This window comes from Rana temporaria, chromosome 3 (genome assembly GCF_905171775.1).
Source record: "Rana temporaria chromosome 3, aRanTem1.1, whole genome shotgun sequence".
NCBI lineage: Eukaryota > Metazoa > Chordata > Amphibia > Anura > Ranidae > Rana > Rana temporaria.
Genome location: NC_053491.1, coordinates 182242599 through 182263861, shown reverse-complemented (window position 1 = coordinate 182263861; position 21263 = coordinate 182242599). Strand labels below are relative to the sequence as shown.

The window sequence follows — 21263 nt, the reverse complement described above, 5'->3', positions numbered from 1 at the left end:
TTTGAGAGGCATTTGAGAAGTGAGTGAGGTCCTGTGGGGCCATATTTGGTTGGTGGGTGCGAAGGGAGGGTCAAGCGATACAAAAGGCAATAACTGGAGGATGAGCTGATGGGGAAACTGTAAATAAAGTTGTTGGGTCTATCCAGGCTTCTCTGGATAGTAGGGTTTTCAGGGATCGCCTAAAAGTGGACAGAGTAGGGGATAGTCAGACAGATTGGGGTAGGGAATTCCATAGGATGGGAGAGGCTCACAGGAAGTCCTGGAGGAGAGCATGGGAAGAGGTGTCAAGGGAGCTAGAGAGCAGGAGGTCTTGGGAGGAATGAAGAGAACGATTTGGTTGGTATTTTGAGATTAGGTTAGTGATGTAACTGGGGGCAGAATTGTGGATGGCTCTGTAAGTTAGTTCGTATTTTGATTTTAATTTGTTGGGTGAGAGGAAGTCAATGAAGGAATTGGCAGAGAGGAGTAGCAGACACTGAACAGTTGGTAAGGTATGGACTGAAGGGGTATAGCCTATGCAAAGGTAATCCAATAGGGAGGGAGTTGCAGTAGTCAAGGTGAGAGATCACCAGGGAGTGAATTAGAAGCTTTGTGGTGTCACTGGTTAGGAAGGGAGATGTTGGAGATGTCGCAGTTAAGGCGTCAAGCTTCGGACAGTGATTGGATGTGGAGCTGAAGAGGACAGTCCAGGATTACACCTAGGACTCTGACATGCGGGGACGGGTTGATGGCTGTGCCATTAACCTTGACGGTGAAGTCAGGCGATGGGGCAAGTGGGAGAGGAAATATTTTGAGCTTGGCTTTGAAAAAATTTAAGTTTTGCCGCGTACACATGATCGGTTCGTCTGATGAAAACTGTCTGATGGACCGTTTTCATCAGACGAACCGATCGTGTGTGGGCCCCATCGTTTTTTTTATCCATCAGTGAAAAAACTAGGAACTTGTTTTAAAATGATCTGATGGTTAAAAAAACAATAGAAAAAAAAAAAACGATTGTCTGTGAGTACGTCCATCGGTTAAAAAAAATTCTGTTAATTTTATTAAATTTTGCATTTTTTAACCATTTTATTATACATTTAACTTTATTGCCATCACAAGAGAGCTAACAAGTTCCATATGCGATAGCGATGGATAGGTGACAGATATTCTTTATGGAGACATCAGGGGTCTGCTGAATTCCTAATATCCACCCTTCTTTCTGCTCCAGCCAATCAAGCACCAGAAGTCATGGAAAAAGTATCGAATGGATCTACAACAATCAACATCACTTTTACGTAAAAGCCAGGAGCCAACCCCGTAAAACTGAAACAAGTGCAGCTTGTTTTAACCTGTTCAGACTTTGCACATGCCAGATTTTTCCAAAGACCTGAAGAGGTAAAACTAAAATAATAAAATCTGCCGTGGCAAGAGGGTGATAGTATATGCTATCACAAGATACCTCTTGCTGTAAATTTTACAAGTGCCACTTAAAGTGCCTAGCCATAAGAGTTTAGACATGGCCTTTTCCCCAAAGCACAATGGCTGGTGCCTGAGCAACCTACAAGCAGGCCTGGGGAATGTCACTTGGGGTTGGGCTAATGTCATCAGCTCCCTGCTACTACAGCTTCCTAACTAGTTCACTTTAATAAAGTAACTATGAAAATAAAATGTATACACTGCAGTGGAAAAATGTGTTGGGACCCTTAAAGCTCATTGAAACAATGCTTCACTCCTCCTAAAAATGCTGAAATTAAAAGCAATGGCCTTACATATACCTGCATGTTTTTGCTATGTCATGGAGTAAAGCAAAGAAAGTGTGAAGAGATAAATTATTGCTTATTCTCTAAAGATATTCCATTCACACTAACGCGACTTTGGACACAAGGTTGTATGACAAGTCGCAGGCCATTAATTTAAATGGCACCCGTCGCAATCGCAGCAAATTTAAAAAAAGGTCCCTGTATTACTTTAATGCAACTTTCTTGTGACTTGAGCACCAGAGAGCATAAAAGTCACACTCCAAAATTGTACTAGGACTTGTACAATTGTACAAGGCTGCAAGAGGAAAAATCAACCCCAGATTGAATAGAAGTACAGCACCAATGATATGCAAAAAAAAAAAAAAACAGACTGGAATTTGTTAAAAGGCATATTGATAAGCCACGGTGCTTCTAGGAGTATGTTCTTTTGACAGATGAGACCAAACAGTTTTTTTTTGGCAGGTCACATCTACTACACGTCCATACAGGGGAAAAAAAAGCTTTCATAGAAAAGATCATCGTATCTACTTTGCTGCATCTGGCATGGGCTGCCCTGAATCTGGGCAGGGCACAATGAAGTCCCAAGGAATTCTAAAATGAAACGTACTGCCTAGTGTCAGAACTCTGTCTCAAGAGGTCTTGTATCTAGCAACAGAATGACGACCCAAAACACACAGCTAAAATTACCCAAGAACTGGACTACTGTGAAGTGGTGTTCCTGATCTGAATACTATTGATCATCTATGGAAAAAGCTTCAACATGCACCCTGGAGAAGGCGCCCTTCAACCTGGAGACAGCTGGGGCACTTTGCTCAAAAAGAGTAGGCCAAACTACCTATTGGCAGGTGCAGAAGTCTCATTAATGCCACGTACACACAATCAGACATTCCAACAACAAAACCCTGGATTTTTTTCCCCAACAGAATGTTGGCTCAAACTTGTCTTGCATACACACGATCACACAAATGTTGTCTGAAATTCCGAACGCCAAGAACATGGTGACGTACAACACTACGACGAACCGAGAAAAATGAAGTTGAATGATTCCGAGCGTGCGTAGGATTGTTGTGCGTCGAAATTGCATACAGATGACTGGAATTTCCGACAAGAACTTTTGCTGTCGGAAAAATTGAGAACCAGCTCTCAAACATTTGTGGTCAGAAATTCCGACAGCAAATGTCCGATGGAGCATACACACTGTGGGATTTTCCAACAAGCTCACATCGAACATTTGTTGTCGGAAATTCAGACCGTGTGCACGCGGCATTAGAGTTTCAGAAATTGCTTGTCTGCAGTGATTGCTTCTAAAAAAAAAAATCACATCATATATCCGTCAATGCCATTTGTTTTATTATTTAAAATATTCTGCTGAATCAAAGATCTAAAGAATAGTCTTATTTTTGTAAGACTTTGAATGCAAAGTATGAGGGGTCTTCAAAAAGTTTCCACACTTTTATATTTTCATTAGAAACGGTGAGGGACGCCAAGAGTAGTACTTTGTCGTTTCTGAAAGTGTCATGTGATTAGTTTGTCTGGCAAGCCAGTTGATCCCCGTGCAGGCAGTCCTGTTCATGTCAAATGGGACACAGAGAGGCCTATATAATCATATATAAATCAAGAGGCTGAAAAATAAATCTATAAATATATCCAAAAAGCCACACAATGAAACACTGTATGAAGAACATAAGGTACCTTGCGAGCTATGGGTTCCTGATTTTCCATCAGCGTATACCAGCTAACAAGCTTGTTCCATCCTTCGGTAGGCAACAGAATGTAATCCAGCTCATCAATAAGATGCTCCTTAAGAGACTGTGTGTCAGTATCTGCAAAAGAGACTGTCAGCATTTAAAAATGGAGACTAACAACTGGAATCTTTAAAAGCAAAGACAGTGCATAGAATGTGAGCATACAGAATACCAGCTGCTAAGGGTTCTAATACAGTGGTATGTAAAAACCATAAGAGTGCCTGTCCCAGGTTCAGTGGCTACTCATTTAAAATAAGGACCCCAGTTCACACCATTACATTAGAAAACACATATGGGTTTGTTTTTATTATAGTGTGTTAAAGTAAACTTGTGATCACACAGTCACTTTAAAGTGATATTAAAGATTTTTTTTTTTGTTAAAATAAAAAACATGCTATACTTACCTGCTCTGTGCAATGGCTTTGCACAGAGCGGCTCCAATCCTTCCTTCTTGGGTCCCCTGCTAGCGTTTCTGGCTTGTGTGCTTGCTCCCGAGTCCCGCTCTGTGTCTATAAGGCATACAGAGCTGGGCATGGCCCCACCAGCTGCTCCCTTGTCACTGGCTGCGATTGAAGCAGCAGGGTCCATTGGCTCCTGCTGTAGTATCTGAACCAATGAGGAGAGAGGGAGCCGCCGATCACTTGGTTTTCAGAGCTCCGTGAGCAGAGAGCAGTAGACCAAGTCACAGCTCTCTGCTCTTCTCTCTCCTCGCTCATTGGAGCAGTGAGCTGTGGAGGGGGTTGAGAGGCCGTCTCAGGCTCTCAGCGGCTCAGGGGCATTGTTTACTCCCGCTGATCACAGTTCAGACCTCCCAAAGTCTGAAAGGCAGTAAACAGGCCCTTTAGAAAGTATGAATACCCCTAATATCAGTGAAGCCCAACTATATATGTGTTGTCTAGAAACAGTTGGGTGCACCAGAATTTATATAGGGGTTTCACAAGAAAGGAAGTAAATACTACTTATAAAATTAGGATTTTCATGTTTATATTGTAAAAAATAAATAAATAATAAATACTATGTACAATAAATCCTGTCCATCTTCAATACTGAGTGTGGAAAATCAGGCCATACATCCATTTTAGTTTGAGGTTGTCACACCATAAGATTCCAGGGGATTATACTTTTGCAAAACATTGTGGTTAACTATCTGAGGGCATTCCTACATGCTGATACAACTCAATAGCAATACCAGATAAAGGAGGCTGTCACATGTTATTGATATTTGAACCTGTAGTGTAACTGTATTTTTGGAATGTGACAAACACTGTTAAGTGATCTCAGGCTAAGTTTACACTGCGTTTTACTGTGCGGACAGCTGCCAAAGTTGGCCACACTGGTGCAACACACTACATCCTTTTCAGTTTGTCTAAATGTTAACATGATTGAGATCAACTTAATGTATATCTTACATTTAGCCTAGTTTCACACTGATCTGGGCGAATGAAGCTGAAATCGCACAATTTCACTCCCGCATGTCAGTCCAGATTTCTGCCGTGATTTCAGAGACATCTGTACCCGTTTCGGCACAGATGTCAATGTAAATCGCAGCCCAAAATCGCAATAAGTAGTACAGAAACTACTTTTTGAAATCGATGCAGCGCCATAGATTAGGACAGTGCCATTGGCAGTAATTGCCGCCGATTTGACATGTCAAATCACATGTCAAAACGCTCCAGCCCGGCTCCCGGTGGGTGTGCTATGCGAGGTAAGCCTGCGCTTAGTACGCCCACCCCCCTCCCACAAAAACCACCACACTTACACGCACTCGAAATTGGGTTAACATGCAAGCACTTTGACCACGCGGTCTCTAAAAAGAGAGGAGAAGGACTAACGGGGCTGGTTGAGCGGGCTAGATCCTCTCACTCCCTTATAGGGAGTCCCTCTGCCCCGTTGGGCTTCAAAGCAGAGCAGGTAGGGTGGGCTGTGTGTAGGGTTGCCACCTCATCCCTTTAAAACAGAACACATATGAATTACACAGGTTCTGTGGCTAATTAAGGTGGTAATTGAACTCAAGTGGAGCCTTATCTAAATTAAATTAGCCTCAGAACCTGTGTAATTCATATGTGTTCTGTTTTAAAGGGATGAGGTGGCAACCCTAGCTGTGTGGAAGGACCCCCTCACACACCCACCATTGCCACCCGGGGCATGGAGAAAGGTGGCAGATTGCCTCTGGGGGAGGCCCGCCTACTCCCAACTCCTGCAGTCCGGCTCCTCTCTCGAGTACACGCACAAAATACACTTTAAAAAACAAACAAAAAAAAAACGCTTCAGTGTGAAAAGGGGTCTAAATCACTCTTTGCAGCTGAATTGATGGTGGAAGACCAATAGGAGTGTAAGCATGCTCCTGCTGGAGAGAGTAGCATTACAGCAAACCTGTTACTTTGCTGTACATGGGCAAAGTATAGGCTTGTTTTAAGTCTTTACCTTCCAAAGTAATACAGGACAGGCATGCAAAAATAATGTAACTACCTTTACATGCTACAATGTTTTCACTACAAACTCAAAAAGTATTAGACCACTTTCACGAAAAAAAAAAAAAAAAAAAAGGGCATGAAAAGCTTCTGAAAACGTATTTCCATTAAAATCAATGAATGCTTTCACACTGGGGCAGTGCGCTGGAAAAACAAAACAAAAAAAAAAACACCCCTCTCCACTGAAATGAATTGAAAGCGCTTCAAAAGCACTCAGTGTTTTACTGGCAGTTTTTCAAGCGCCTCAGTGTGAAAGAGGCCTTAGAGAATGACCTTTAACAGGCCGGTAGTGGCAGTCCAGCCCCGCTTGAATTTGTTTTGCATAAAATGTTGTCTAAAAAAACAAAACAAAAAAAAACACAACATGAATAAAACGAATAACGAAAAAAAAAAAAAAAAAAAGAGAGAGAATGACCTTTAAGGAGTCCAGAGTTATCAATGGGACCTGGATACACATTCTGATCTCCCATCTGATACTTGTCCCAGCTGTCAAAACCCACATATTTCTTCCACTGCTTGAACCAGCGACTGTCAATCAAGTACCTAAATAGAGACAAAACAAAATGACACAAGTCAGAATACTGGTCCCTAAGAAAACTATGAGACTACATATAGTGCATTTAAAAGAAGAAGAAAGTGAAGGGAAATCCTGGAACTGCTATCCCTGTTCTGGTGACAGCTGTAAATTTCCCATCATTATTTCCTAGTGAATGCCAGTTTTGACTCTAGACATACAATAAAGCATAAGAACTTGATAAAAATAAAATGTTATTTACCAAGGAACATACATTCAACATTATTAATTATTTTACCAAAATGAGTGTGTGCTGTATATTGCCTCCATCACTGTCAGCAGAACTGCTTCTATATTTTCGGCACAGTGACAAAATAGAGAGCAGCTGAGTATTTGTAGAACAGGATGAGACCGTGTATTACTGGATTTTAAACAGTATATGCACTTATTTTTAAAGTTTTACATACAGTGCCTTGCGAAAGTATTCGGCCCCCTTGAACTTTGCGACCTTTTGCCACATTTCAGGCTTCAAACATAAAGATATAAAACTGTAATTTTTTTTGAAGAATCAACAAGTGGGACACAATCATGAAGTGGAACGAAATTTATTGGATATTTCAAACTTTAATAAAAAAGTAAAAAATTGGGCGTGCAAAATTATTCAGCCCCTTTACTTTCAGTGCAGCAAACTCTCTCCAGAAGTTCAGTGAGGATCTCTGAATGATCCAATGTTGACCTAAATGACTAATGATGATAAATAGAATCCACCTGTGTGTAATCAAGTCTCCGTATAAATGCACCTGCACTGTGATAGTCTCAGAGGTCCGTTTAAAGCGCAGAGAGCATCATGAAGAACAAGGAACACACCAGGCAGGTCCGAGATACTGTTGTGGAGAAGTTTAAAGCTGGATTTGGATACAAAAAGATTTCCCAAGCTTTAAACATCCCAAGGAGCGCTGTGCAAGCGATAATATTGAAATGGGAGTATCAGACCACTGAAAATCTACGAAGACCTGGCCGTCCCTCTAAACTTTCAGCTCATACAAGGAGAAGACTGATCAGAGATGCAGCCAAGAGGCCCATGATCACTCTGGATGAACTGCAGAGATCTACAGCTGAGGTGGGAGACTCTGTCCATAGGACAACAATCAGTTGTATACTGCACAAATCTGGCCTTTATGGAAGAGTGGCAAGAAGAAAGCCATTTCTTAAAGATATCCATAAAAAGTGTCTTTTAAAGTTTGCCACAAGCCACCTGGGAGACACACCAAACATGTGGAAGAAGGTGCTCTGGTCAGAAGAAACCAAAATCTAACTTTTTGGCAACAATGCAAAACGTTATGTTTGGCGTAAAAGCAACACAGCTCATCACCCTGAACACACCATCCCCACTGTCAAACATGGTGGTGGCAGCATCATGGTTTGGGCCTGCTTTTCTTCAGCAGGGACAGGGAAGATGGTTAAAATTGATGGGAAGATGGATGGAGCCAAATACAGAACCATTCTGGAAGAAAACCTGATGGAATCTGCAAAAGACCTGAGACTGGGACGGAGATTTGTCTTCCAACAAGACAATGATCCAAAACATAAAGCAAAATCTACAATGGAATGGTTCACAAATAAACATATCCAGGTGTTAAAATGGCCAAGTCAAAGTCCAGACCTGAATCCAATCGAGAATCTGTGGAAAGAACCGAAAACTGCTGTTCTCCATCCAACCTCACTGAGCTTGAGCTGTTTTGCATGGAGGAATGGGCAAAAATGTCAGTCTCTCGATGTGCAAAACTGATAGAGACATACCCCAAGCGACTTACAGCTGTAATCGCAGCAAAAGGTGGTGCTACAAAGTATTAACTTTAGGGGGGCTACATAGTTTTGCACGCCCAAAAAGAGAGAGAGATAGAGAGAGAGCCGCCCGGATGTTTAGAGCACAGCGGGGGGAACACAGGATAACAGTTTTCAATTTAATTGCCGTGTTCCCCGCCGCTCGCTGTCAGACTCAGCCCCGCCTCCTGGTCCCGGAACTTTGATAGACAGATCACCCATCCAATCCTGGTGACGGGTGATCTGTCAAAATCCCCCCGGCCAGGGGGCGGGGTTGAATATGACATTGAGCTGCGGGAACACTGCAAGTAAAATGAAACCTGTTATCCTGTGTTCCCCGTGCTGCGCTCTGATCACCTGGGCAGCTCCCCTGTTCCTCTCTTCCCCTGCACACAGGAACCAGGTAGGCTGCATAGTGGACACAGGCTGAATGGTGGACACGGGCTGCATGTGGTGGACACAAGGCTGCATTGGCAGCCTGCATTGGTGGGAACGGATACAGTTGTTGTTAATATTTATTTTAATAACTTAATTCTGCATAAAACATTTAAGTGCAATTTCATGAGATAATTTATAAAGGCGTGTTTAGGAGCGGGGCGGGCTGGGTGGGGCAACTGGTGGCGAGTAACCCTTGAGGCCTGGCTAGTAGCTCAGGACTTGACATTTGAGCCCTGATGTAGAGTATAAGATTACCTATCATCTATGCCCAGTCTTGCCACAAAGAGTTAATGCAGCTCTGAGCAATCCTCTTTTCTTTTTTCTGTGAGATAAACGGACAAACAGGAGAAAACTTTTGTCCGTTCTTCCCCCTTGCTGTGAATGACAGGTTATTTACATATCTCATGCACTAGTCTGGAGACAGGCATTATTTTTTTAATTCCCACCCCACTCCTTTTCTGAAGTCATGTGTTACTTTTCTGGATTTTGACTGGATGTTAGTGATCATAGCAGAATTTAGTGTACGGAATACACAGGAGAAAATGCATGTTGACAAGTGGAGCGTAGAAGTGGGCGGGGAGTCTACTGACATCACAACTCCACCCACCGGGCTCCAGACAACAGATCCACCCACAGAATCTGCAGTTTTTCAGTTCTTATAACAGACAGAGGGGAGACATTTGACAGGTAAGGATACATGCAGGAGGCATCTATATCCTTATAGATCAGCACTATGGCAGTAGTTTAGAAAGGATGAGAGTGGGTTTACATCCACTTTAAGTAGTGTTTTTGTTTTACAGTTATAAGGCAGAAAAACATCCTTCCTAAGGTAGAGCAACCCAGTTTACAAACAAAACTTCCCAGTGGGTACATGTATGCCTTTAGGGCCAGTTCACACCACATGCAGTCTAGTGCGTTTTTTTCTGCATTAAAAATGCATGGACAGTAGGTTACATGGATTTTAATAGCAATGTTCACACCAATGCAGTGTGTCCCAGTCAACAAAAGTAAGGTGCTGCATTTAAATGCATCAAAAAGGCATTGGAACGCAATACAGACAAGAAAAATAAATAAAAAAATAAATAAATACAGTGGTGTGAACCTTTCCCTCTTTGAAAGTCAAATAAAATGAGTACGAGTAACCCACAGCAACCAAACATTTATCTTTCACAAGACCACGAGCGTCCGATAGCCGTCATCTACTTGGTTGGTTGCTGTGTGTTCTTTAGACTGTGTTCATGTTCCAGCAACTTTCTAGAATGGAGCAGATATACAAAAATAAATCAATCCCTTATTTATTGACTGCAAGTCTGTTGGTATAATTTTGATGATTCAAATGTAATTTTGGCTCTTAGAACTGCTGTGTACTATAGAATCCCTGCCAAGTCCTCATTTATGTGTCATGGAATATTAGTGGCCATCCTTTCTGTGACCTGAGCACCTTCCTCTGTAAAAGAGAGAATAAAGACACTGCAAATGAACACCGAGTTTACTTACTGGAAATAAATCTGGAAATATATTAATTGTATTCATTGTCAGTTCCAATTGAAGATTTATTTCTGTTTGAGCAACACACGCAGGTTCCCTCTGTGTATACGGGTTTACTTTTCGGTGGAAAATATTTTAAAATGTGAACAATATCAAGTGCAGTGTGTATGATCAGAAACATTAACTCTATATATCCTCCATCTTTACGTATGCATGAACATTTCCTTACCTTAAGCCTAGGTTCACATTGGTACGATTCGGTATTAGATTTGACTTGCCAGCAATGGCACTGTCCGAACTGGTGCGACTTTACGGCGCTGCACTGATTCCTGTACTACTTTTGGCAACTTCGGGGGGCAATCTGTATAGACATCTTTGGAGGAACCCACACAGATGTCTGTCAAATCGTCACTGAACTCGGACTGCATTGCTGGGTTAGAAATTGTGCGAGTTCAGCTGAGCTTGCACGATTTCTAACCCGCAGCAATGTGAATCTAGGCTAAAGGGCTGCGCAAAGGTCTGCGCAAATTAGAAAAAAACATATGCAGAAAATCTCTAATACATGCACATTTTCCCTTGTTGGTTCCCTAAAAACATTGCCAATACAGAATAATAGGGATAGGCAGAGAGGCACCAAGCCGACAATAGCGTACCAAGTTTTATTAGTAGAAAAAGTTCAAATACAAGGCTTATGCACTTAGACATTGCTGGTGTTAAAGCGGAACTTCTGCTCAGTGTACCCCGCCCCCCTCCGATGCTACATTTGGCACCTTTCGGGGGAGCATACCTGTCTTTCACAGGTATGCTTGCCCCACTTCCAGGAGCCCCAGCCACAGGTATATAGACGTCACGTCTTGGCTCCCACCTTCTCCCCCCTGTTGCCGGGCCAGTAGGAGAGAGGAGCGGAGCGCATGCGCAGTAGGGTTCCCGGCGTGAAGCCAAAAGGCTACACTGCCACGTTCCCTTACTCGCAATGGAGCAGTTAAAGGAACCTGGCACCTGATGGAAACATCAGCTGCGGTGCCGACATCGCTGGACTCCAGGACAAGTAAGTGTCCAATTATTAAAAGCCAGCAACTGCTGTATGTGCAGCTGCTGGCTTTTACATTTTTGCAGAGGTGGGTGGACTTCTGCTTTAAGCATTGAAACTAGCTCCATGTGAAAGTCATCGGTTCCGAGTCCAGACCACACCAGAGCCGCTGACAGGGGCGCTGTGAACCTGGGTCTGGATTCCAAGCAAGCCGCTGTGGGAGACATGATCTGTCAAGGAGCTGCCAACCATCCAGGGTGCTGTGACCAATCAGAACGTGTTTCAGAGGGCTTTGGCTGATGACTTTGACATGGAGCTTGTTTCAATGTATAACACCAGCAATATCTGATTGCATAAGCTTTGCATTTTAACTTTTTCTACTAATCAAACTTGCTACACTATTGACAGCTTGGCACCTCCCTCCCCAACCCCTTTCTCTCTTGCAGTGTTTGGGTTCCCAGCCCGCTCAGGAGGCTGCCTCTCCCCAGCCAGCTGTTCGCTATAGAATCATTAACTAGTATTTATACTCCTGGGATTGTATACATTTTATATAGACATACATTTACACTTCAATTGCTTGGTAACACAAATTGCTAATCAGCCAGTCACATGGCAGCAACTCAATGCATTTAGGCATCTAGACATTAAGAAGACATCTTGCTGAAGTTCAAACCAAGCATCAATATTTGGAAGAAAGGGGATTAAGCCCTGCTTCACATTGATGCTACTTTGAAGTAGCGCAATTTCAAAGTAGCAAGGTCAGTGCGATTTCAGCTGGCTTCATACAGATGTCTATTGAAATCGCACCTGAAATCGTCAAAAGTAGTGCGGAAACTACTTTTGCAAATTGGTGTGGCACTGCAAAAATTGGTGTCGCACCAATTGGAACAGTGCTATTGCCTCCAATAGTTTGCGACTTGTCATGTGATTTGATCTCTCAAATCGCACAACAAATCGCTCCAATGGCTAGGCGACTTTGAACGTGGGTTTACAGAGAATGGTCCCAAAAAAAAATAATCCAATATCCAAGATATGTGTACGAAAATGTTTTGCTGATGTCAGAGATCAGAGGAGAATGGGCAGACTGGTTTGAGATGATAGAAAAGCAACAGTAATTCAAATAACTACCAAGGTATGCAGAATACCATCTCTGAACATACAACACATTAAACCTTGAAGTAGCAGAAGACCACAGCGGGGGCCACTTCTGTCAGCAAACAGGAAACTGAGGCTACAATTCACACAGGCTCACCAAATTTGGACAATAGAAGATTGGAGAAACATTGCCTGGTCTGACGAGTATTGATTTCATCTGCAACATTCAGATAGTAGGGTCAAACTTTGACGTAAACAACAAGCATGGATCCATCCTGCCTTGTATCAAAGGTTCAGGCTGGTAATGGTGTAATAGTGCGAGGGATATTTTCTTGCCACACTCTGGGCCCCTTAGTACCAATTGAGCATCAATTGACCAATTGGCCTACCTGAGTATTTAAGATGCGATTTGAGATGTGAAATTTGCCGGCAATGGCACCGTCCTAATCGGTGCGACGCCGCATCTGCGACGCTGCACCTATTTCAAAAAGTAGTTCCTGTACTACTTTTTTGCGATTTTGGGCAGCGATTTACATTGACATCTGTGCAGAAACCTGCACAGAGGTCTCTGAAATCGCGGCCGAAATCGGGACTGCCAGCGGGAGTGAAATCGTGCGAGTTCAGCTGAACCTGGGCTCAATGGCTACTTTCAGGAGCACACTGTACCAGGTCACAATGCCCAAATCATCTCACCACTGGTTTCTTGAACATGACAAATGAGGTCACTGTACTCCAGTCACCATATCTAAATCCAATAGCGCACTTTTGGGATGTGGTGGAACTGGAGAGTTGCATCATGGATGTGCAGCCGACAAATCTGCAGCAACTGCGTGATGCCATCATGTCAATATGGACCAAAATCCGAGGAATGTTTCCAACACCTTGTTGAATCTATGCCATGAAGAATTAAAGGGGTTGTAAAGGTTTGTTTTTTTGTTTTCTAAATAGGTTCCTCTAAGCTAGTGCATTGTTGGTTCACTTACCTTTTCCTTCAAATTCCCTTTTAAATGTTTTTTTCCCTTGTTTTCTTTGCCTGAATTTCTCACTTCCTGTTCCTCCTCAATAAGCTGTTCTAAATGACTTTCCGCCGCTCGGATGATGGTGGAAAGCTTACCGAGTACAAACAGGAAGTGAGAAATTCAAACAAAGAAAAAAAAACATTTAAAAGGGAAAGCGAAGAAAAAGGTTAGTGAACCAACAATGCACTAGCTTAAAGGAACCTATTTAGAAAATAAAAGACAAACCTTTACAACCCCTTTAAGGCAGTTCTAAAGGCAAAAGGGGTTCAACCTGGTACTAGCAAGGTGTACCTAATAAAAGTACATTTGCATTTTATACATAATTCCGATTTACTTATGATGGTTTCTTCATTTGAATGTACAGGTTTTTTTCGGTTCACGCATGCTGATGATTTAAAGTGGAATTTCATGCTAAACTAAAATCCCTGCATCTATAGCCACCAACATTCTAACCCTGTTACGAAAAAATGAGTATACATACCTTTTCTTCAGGCTACACGACCGGATATCCAGCGACGGAAGCGCTGCTGAGGACACGGTAGACAACGGCTGTGAAATGAATGGGATGTGAAAAGGGTGGATTTGATTTAAATCAAGTCGATTTAAATCACAATTGAGGCCGGGTTCACACTGGTTCGACAAACGCTCCGACATTGGGAGCATATTCTATTTTTCATAGCTATTCCAGATAAACATTGAAATGTAGCCTTGCAGACAGACCCCATTCCCTTGAAGTCCCCACAAGGGAGCTGAAAATGCATTCAAAGCTTTGTCACTACACGGAGTTCCAAGCTAAATAAATGAATGGCCAGAATACCGGCTCTCCGGTCTATGGATCTCATCACCGGAGCCTAAACTTTTATTATTTGATGACAAATCACAATCACCATATATGTTGTGAATAATTACCAGGAGGATGAAAAACTGACTACTTCAAACACAGATGACAAGTTATGTTTGTTTACAACTACCAACAATACAAAATTGCAATAGATTCCTTATATTCTAAGGAAAGAGGACTTTCTGCACTGGATGTAAACACAGGAAGTTGTGGGTGTTGAATCTCGGTAATGCCCGGTTCACACTGGATGCAATGCGGGAACCGCATGCGATTTGGATAGGAATCACATCACATTGTTAAAATGGCATGCGATTCTGCAGCAGTGCTATTTGAGCTGTTCACTGTATGGCTCAAATTGCATCGCACACAACCGCAAATTTGTGCAAGACCCTTTTTTTTGCCACACCATAATCGGATTGCATAGGTGTTCACACCCATGCAATCCGATTCTGAGGATTGCACTGCAATTTCAGGGTGTTAACATATCCACCCACAGCGGTTCACATGAACAGAGTGCGATTTAGATGCAGTGCGGAAACTGCACAGAAGTTATTTGCTCTCCCTGGCCTGTAAAGTACTTTCTGTCAAAGTTTTTATATACTGATCAGCCATAAGATTATGACCACCCACCATAGCTTATCAAACCAGTCCTAGGAAGATATTTTGTGGAATCTGGAACCAAGCCTTCATTAGCAGATCATCTCAAGTCCTGTAAGTCGCAAGGTGGGGTCTCCATGGATCGAGCAGACTTGTGTTTTCTGCACATCCCACAGATAATCAGTTGGATTGCGATTTGGAGAATTCGGCCAAAAAAAACTCTTAAAAATCATTGTTGTGTTCCTTAAACCATTCTTGAGTTCATCAGATCAGAACACCTTCCTCCACTGCTCCGTAGTCCTGATCTGATGCTCACATGCCCATTATAGGTGCTTTTGGCTGTGAACACAGGTCAGCATGGGCACACTGACTGGTCTGCAGCTACGCAGCCCAATACCCAACAAACTGGGATACACTGTGTTCCGACACCTTTCTATCGGAACTAACATTCATTTTTTCAACAATTTGAGCTTCAGTAGTTCTTTTATTGAATTGGAATACAGACCACACATGCATCAATGAGCCTTGGTCATCCATGACCTGGTCACTATTTCTTCTTCCTTGGACCACTTTTGGAAGGTGATGACCACTGCAGACCGGGAACATCCCACAAGAGCTGCAATTTTGGAAATGCTCGGACCCCGTCATTTAGCCATTACAATTTGGTCCTTGTCAAGGTCACTCAAATCCCGATCATTTTTTCTGCTTTCAATACATTATTTTTAGGGAAAACATGCTCACTTGCTGCATAATACACATCCCACCCACTTTCAGATGCCAATGTAACAAGATAATCAATGTTACCTCTCAGTGGTCATAATGTTATGGCTGATCAGTGTATATGGCTGCTTAAAGGGATTAAAATAAATAAGAAAACCCCCCCCAAAAAATATTTAAAGCACCCTGTCCCGACAAGCTCGCGCGCAGAAGCGAACGCATACGGGAGTAGCGCCTGCATATTAAAACGGTGTTCAAACTGCACAAGAGAGGTATCGCCGCGATCGTTAGAGCGAGAGTAATAATTCTAGCCCTAGGGCTCCTCTGTAACTCTGTAAAGATGCAACCTATAGAATGTTTTAAACGTCGTTTGGAGATTTTTAAGGGTAAAAGTTTGACGCCATTCCATGAGCAGGCGCTATTTTGAAGCGTGACATGTTGGGTATCATTTTACTTGGCATAACTAACTTTCACAATATACATATAAAACAAAAATTGGGCTAACTTTACTGTTGTCTTATTTTCTTTTTTAAAGTGTGCTTGTAAGACCGCTGCGCAAATACGGTGCGACAAAAAATATTGCACTGACCGTCATTTTATTCTCTAAAGTGTTAGAAAAAAATATATATAATGTTTGGGGGTTCTAAGTACTTTTCTAGCAAAAAAAAACTGTTTTAATCTTGTAAACACCAAGTCTGAAAAACAGGCAAGGTCCTTAAAGCGGGGGTTCACCCTTAGAGGGCACTTTTTCCCCTTAGATTCATGCTCGTTTTCTCTAGGGGAATCGGCTATTTAGCAAAGAAAATAGCGCTGCGCTGAAGGTGGGGGATGGGAGAGGTGTGTAGAGGAAGTAAAATGGTCTGTATGTGATAATAGCACTACAAACAATATAGCATCAAAGGATAATCAGTGAACTAGTTGACAGAAGTAGATCACTTCTATGCATAAGTGCCAATAGGAAAACTTCATGAGCTCTATATAATGAAGTGAAAGAAAACAATAAATAAGTGATAAACAATACAATTATATATATACAGTGTGCGTCACACAACACCCAAGTGGCTGGGATAGGCTAAGCTGAAAAGTCCATGCAGCAGAGCTTAATATTAGAAACAAGAATATAAATAATAATCAAAAGTCCAAAAATGAAATCCAAAGTAGGGAGTGCTGGTGTAGATCCCAACATGTAAGGTGAGAGAAAAGGATGGATATCCAATAATCCCTTCAGGGTGAATGAGGATGTCCCCTTACCTTACTGCTGTAAGGTAACAGCATATAGGTCCAAGTAAACTTGCCAAACGTATCTGTAAAGGTGGTTATCCAGATAGGCTCTGATTCAAGGAAACACAGGTCCCTCTTGGTGGTCACGTCTCAGGATGGCCAATGACTCGCACCCAGAGGGATAAAGCACCAATAGTGCGATACCGTTTTTAAAATGTATTTAGCAGAAAGAATACAAACGGATACTCACATGGTAAAAGGTAAAAACAGGCATATAAACAAAGGAAAATAGTTCGCCAACATCACCTCCGGTACCTCTCGGTGGACTCTTACGCGTATTCGTCACTCTGCGTGACTTCCTCAGGAGTGACTCCAGAGGAAGTCACGCAGAGTGACGAATACGCGTAAGAGTCCACCGAGAGGTACCGGAGGTGACGTTGGCGAACTATTTTCCTTTGTTTATATGCCTGTTTTTACCTTTTACCATGTGAGTATCCGTTTGTATTCTTTCTGCTAAATAAATTTTAAAAACGGTATCACACTATTGGTGCTTTATCCCTCTGGGTGCGAGTCATTGGCCATCCTGAGACGTGACCACCAAGAGGGACCTGTGTTTCCTTGAATCAGAGCCTATCTGGATAACCACCTTTACAGATACGTTTGGCAAGTTTACTTGGACCTATATGCTGTTACCTTACAGCAGTAAGGTAAGGGGACATCCTCATTCACCCTGAAGGGATTATTGGATATCCATCCTTTTCTCTCACCTTACATGTTGGGATCTACACCAGCACTCCCTACTTTGGATTTCATTTTTGGACTTTTGATTATTATTTATATTCTTGTTTCTAATATTAAGCTCTGCTGCATGGACTTTTCAGCTTAGCCTATCCCAGCCACTTGGGTGTTGTGTGACGCACACTGTATATATATAATTGTATTGTTTATCACTTATTTATTGTTTTCTTTCACTTCATTATATAGAGCTCATGAAGTTTTCCTATTAGCACTTATGCATAGAAGTGATCTACTTCTGTCAACTAGTTCACTGATTATCCTTTGATGCTATATTGTTTGTAGTGCTATTATCACATACAGACCATTTTACTTCCTCTACACACCTCTCCCATCCCCCACCTTCAGCGCAGCGCTATTTTCTTTGCTATTATTTTATGGTTTGATACACCTTTCAGTGCCGCAGCTGTAAACCCTCCCCCCCCTATTCTTTTTGGTAGCGCGGTAATACCCATTTTTCCACTTTTAAGGAATCGGCTATTTGTTTTAAAATATGTGCAGTACTTACCCGTTTACGAGATGCATCCTCTCCGTCGCTTCCGGGTATGGGTCTTCGGGAGCGGGCGTTCCTTCTTGATTGACAGTCTTCCGAGAGGCTTCCGACGGTCGCATTCAACGCGTCACGATTTTCCGAAAGAAGCCGAACGTCGGTGCGCAGGCGCAGTATAGAGCCGCACCGACGTTCGGCTTCTTTCGGCTACGAGTGACGCGATGGATGCGACCGTCGGAAGCCTCTCGGAAGACTGTCAATCAAGAAGGAACGCCCGCTCCCGAAGACCCATACCCGGAAGCGACGGAAGAAGATGCATCTCGAAAACGGGTAAGTACTGCTCATATTTTAATACAAATAGCCGATTCCCCTAGACCGAACAAGCAGGAATCTAAGGGGAGAAAATTTTTTTTTTAATAAATGGGTGAACTCCCGCTTTAAGTGGTTAATCATGGGGAACCCCATGATTAAGCTCATTATAGAGCAGAGCGAACTGCGTATTTCAGGTACATGATGTCTGGATTATGGATGTTTTCCTTTGATATTCTTAACAAAAAACACAGCATGACCAGGTTTGCTGTAATCATAGAAACTACAAGGCCGATCAGCACATTACTGTCAAAGCACAGAATGTTCACATTTATGTTGATAATATTTAGTAGTTTGGCAGCTTTCTACTGGCATTTAAAACATTAGTATAGAAGAAAGTGAAGACAATTAGCCAGATTCAGAAAGACTAGCATAACTTTGAGGCGGCGTAGTGCATTGCATATACGCTACGCCGCCTAAGTCAGAGAGGCAAGTGCTATATTCACAAAGCACTTGCCTCCTAAGTTACGGCGGCGTAGCGTAATTGGGCCGGCCTAAGCGCGCCTAATTCAAATGTGGAACGGGGGGGGGGGGGCGTGTTTTATGTTAATGACTGGTGACCCAACGTGATTGACGTTTTTAACGAACGGCGCATGCGCCGTCCGTGGACATATCCCAGTGTGCATTGCTCCAAAGTACGCCGTTTCGACGTGAACGTAAATTACGTCCAGCCCTATTCGCGTACAACTTACGCAAACGACGTAAAAAGATAGGCTTGTTCCGACGTCCATACCTTGCATGGGCTGCACCACCTAGGGAGCAGCTTTATCTTTACGCCAGGCGTATCTCTTACGTAAACGGCGTAACTAATTGCGACGGGCGCACGTACGTTCGTGAATCGCCGTATCTTGCTCATTTGCATATTCGAAGCGGAAAACGGAAGCGCCACCTAGCGGCCAGCGTAAATATGCACCCTAAGATACGACGGCGTAGGAGACTTGCGCCGCTCGTATCTTAGCCTAATTTAAGCGTATCTGGTTTCCAGAATACGCTTAAATTTAGGACAACGTAGATTCAGAGTTACGACGGCGTATCTACTGATACGTCGGCGTAAACGTCTCTGAATCCAGCTAAATCTCTCCAAGACTTACTACTTTGTATAACTACATCATGGACTTATTCACACCAGCTCTTATTTTATGATGGCGTCTGACAGTGATTTGTAGACAATAACATAAGGTGGTGTAAAGTTACAATCAAAAATAGTCAAGTCATCAATCAGATAACACACTGGAATGTTGCAAATATTCTGTATAATTGGGACTATCACAGTGAAGTGACATCCCTGCCTCCAAAGAATGAACATGTTGCTAAATATAGACCTAGGATATATATGGCAACCATTGTTCTGAAGCAATGATAACATATCTGTCCTTGCATTTGACCGGGTCTACATGTTAGCTCATTGAAAACAGTTCACATTAGAAGTTCTCTTGTAGAACAGTGAGCTGTTAAAGAAAATCGGTCATTGAAAAACACAGTATGGAGGCCAGAAGTGCTGGCATTCTACTGAAAATGCAATTTTCCTGGCTGTTGTTTTGACTAGAATTGTGTCTCTACAGACACACACACAGCCCGGTAGCCTAGGATGGCAAGGCAAGAGGGGATAAGATTTGCAGTAAAGCGTTTACTAAAGAATGTTCATTTTATTGTGCTCCATGTATTAAACGTTTTTCCTCCTTCATAAATCTGCCCATTCATGGCCTGCTTGTCTTTTAATCATTACTGATGTCGAATCGACAAATTTGTATCGGTAGGTGTGCTTTATTGTTCGGTAAGGTCTATTCATTACAAAATAAAAATGTTAGAAAAAGCAAAGAAAATCTTTCGAACATTCAAAAGTTCTGGGAATGTCCTGAGGATTTGCGTATGAAATTTCCAAAACTTCTTTTGAATCTGTGAATCTTCAGCCACCTCTAAACTAAAAATACTCCGAAGTCAATTGCCCCAGCACAGAGATTGTCCCATCTATTTCTACTGCACCGGGTTTATTATACCCCTAAAAAATTGTTTGCACTAGGCTGGAATCCAAGTGACGAATGCCCTAGGTGCAAGGCAACAGGGGATCTTATTCACATGTTCTGGAGATGCCCCAAGCTTTTTAGATATTGGACAGAAGTGATAAACAGGATCAATAAAATCTTTAAGACCTCTTTAGAGCCGGAGGCTAGAACTTGCCTGCTAGGAGCTATGGAAGATCATAGAATCCCCGCAGGAGCTTTGGAAAGTGTGCTTAGGTGCCTATACCAAGCTCGGAAGCTAATAGCACAGAGATGGCAAGCGCATGCTCCTCCAACAGTTGAGAACTGGGTTGAAACCATCAATGCCCTGATTTGGTGCAAGAGGGTGGCCTTTATTAAACAAGGAAACTATAACAGATTTAGAAGAGTGTGGGGGCCTTGGCTGATAGAAATGGGAGTTCCCTTGGAGAGATACGGGGTTTGTAAACCCCCCCATCTCAGATGTTGTTTGAGTTCTCTAACGACAAAGAGAAATCAAGCTACCTCTGCTCTCTTTGTCTTCTGATTGGCTGGATTCCTTTTCTATGTCTCTTGGATTTGACTTCTCTTTTCTTTTTTCCTTTCTATTTCCCCCCATCAACCAATCAATAGATAACATAGAGGAAGATACCTGCTCCTGTTTTTCTATAATATCAATAGGGGGTGGGAGGGGGGAGAAGAGAGGGGATGGGTTAAATTAATGAAATTAAAGAATATATGCTTGTTTATATATATTAATGTAATTGAACTAGACAATTTATACTACCGATATGTAAACATATAAATCTGTATTTATGTCAATGTTTTGGAAAATAATAAAGAGAAATTAAGATAAAAAAAAAAAAAAAATACTCCGAAGGCAAAATACTA

General features: G+C 42.3%; 1 protein-coding gene across 2 annotated transcripts in view; it reads right to left on the bottom strand.

The window, feature by feature from the left end:
- USP15 (ubiquitin specific peptidase 15) overlaps positions 1-21263 on the bottom strand; it is a 117545-nt gene that overhangs the window by 83969 nt on the left and 12313 nt on the right. For both annotated transcript variants that reach the window (XM_040343928.1, XM_040343929.1), the window contains exons 2-3: positions 6371-6498; positions 3432-3562 (exon numbers count right to left, since the gene is read on the bottom strand). In XM_040343928.1, the coding sequence (XP_040199862.1) occupies positions 3432-3562; positions 6371-6498 (259 nt within the window). The remainder of the gene's footprint in view (positions 1-3431; positions 3563-6370; positions 6499-21263) is intronic.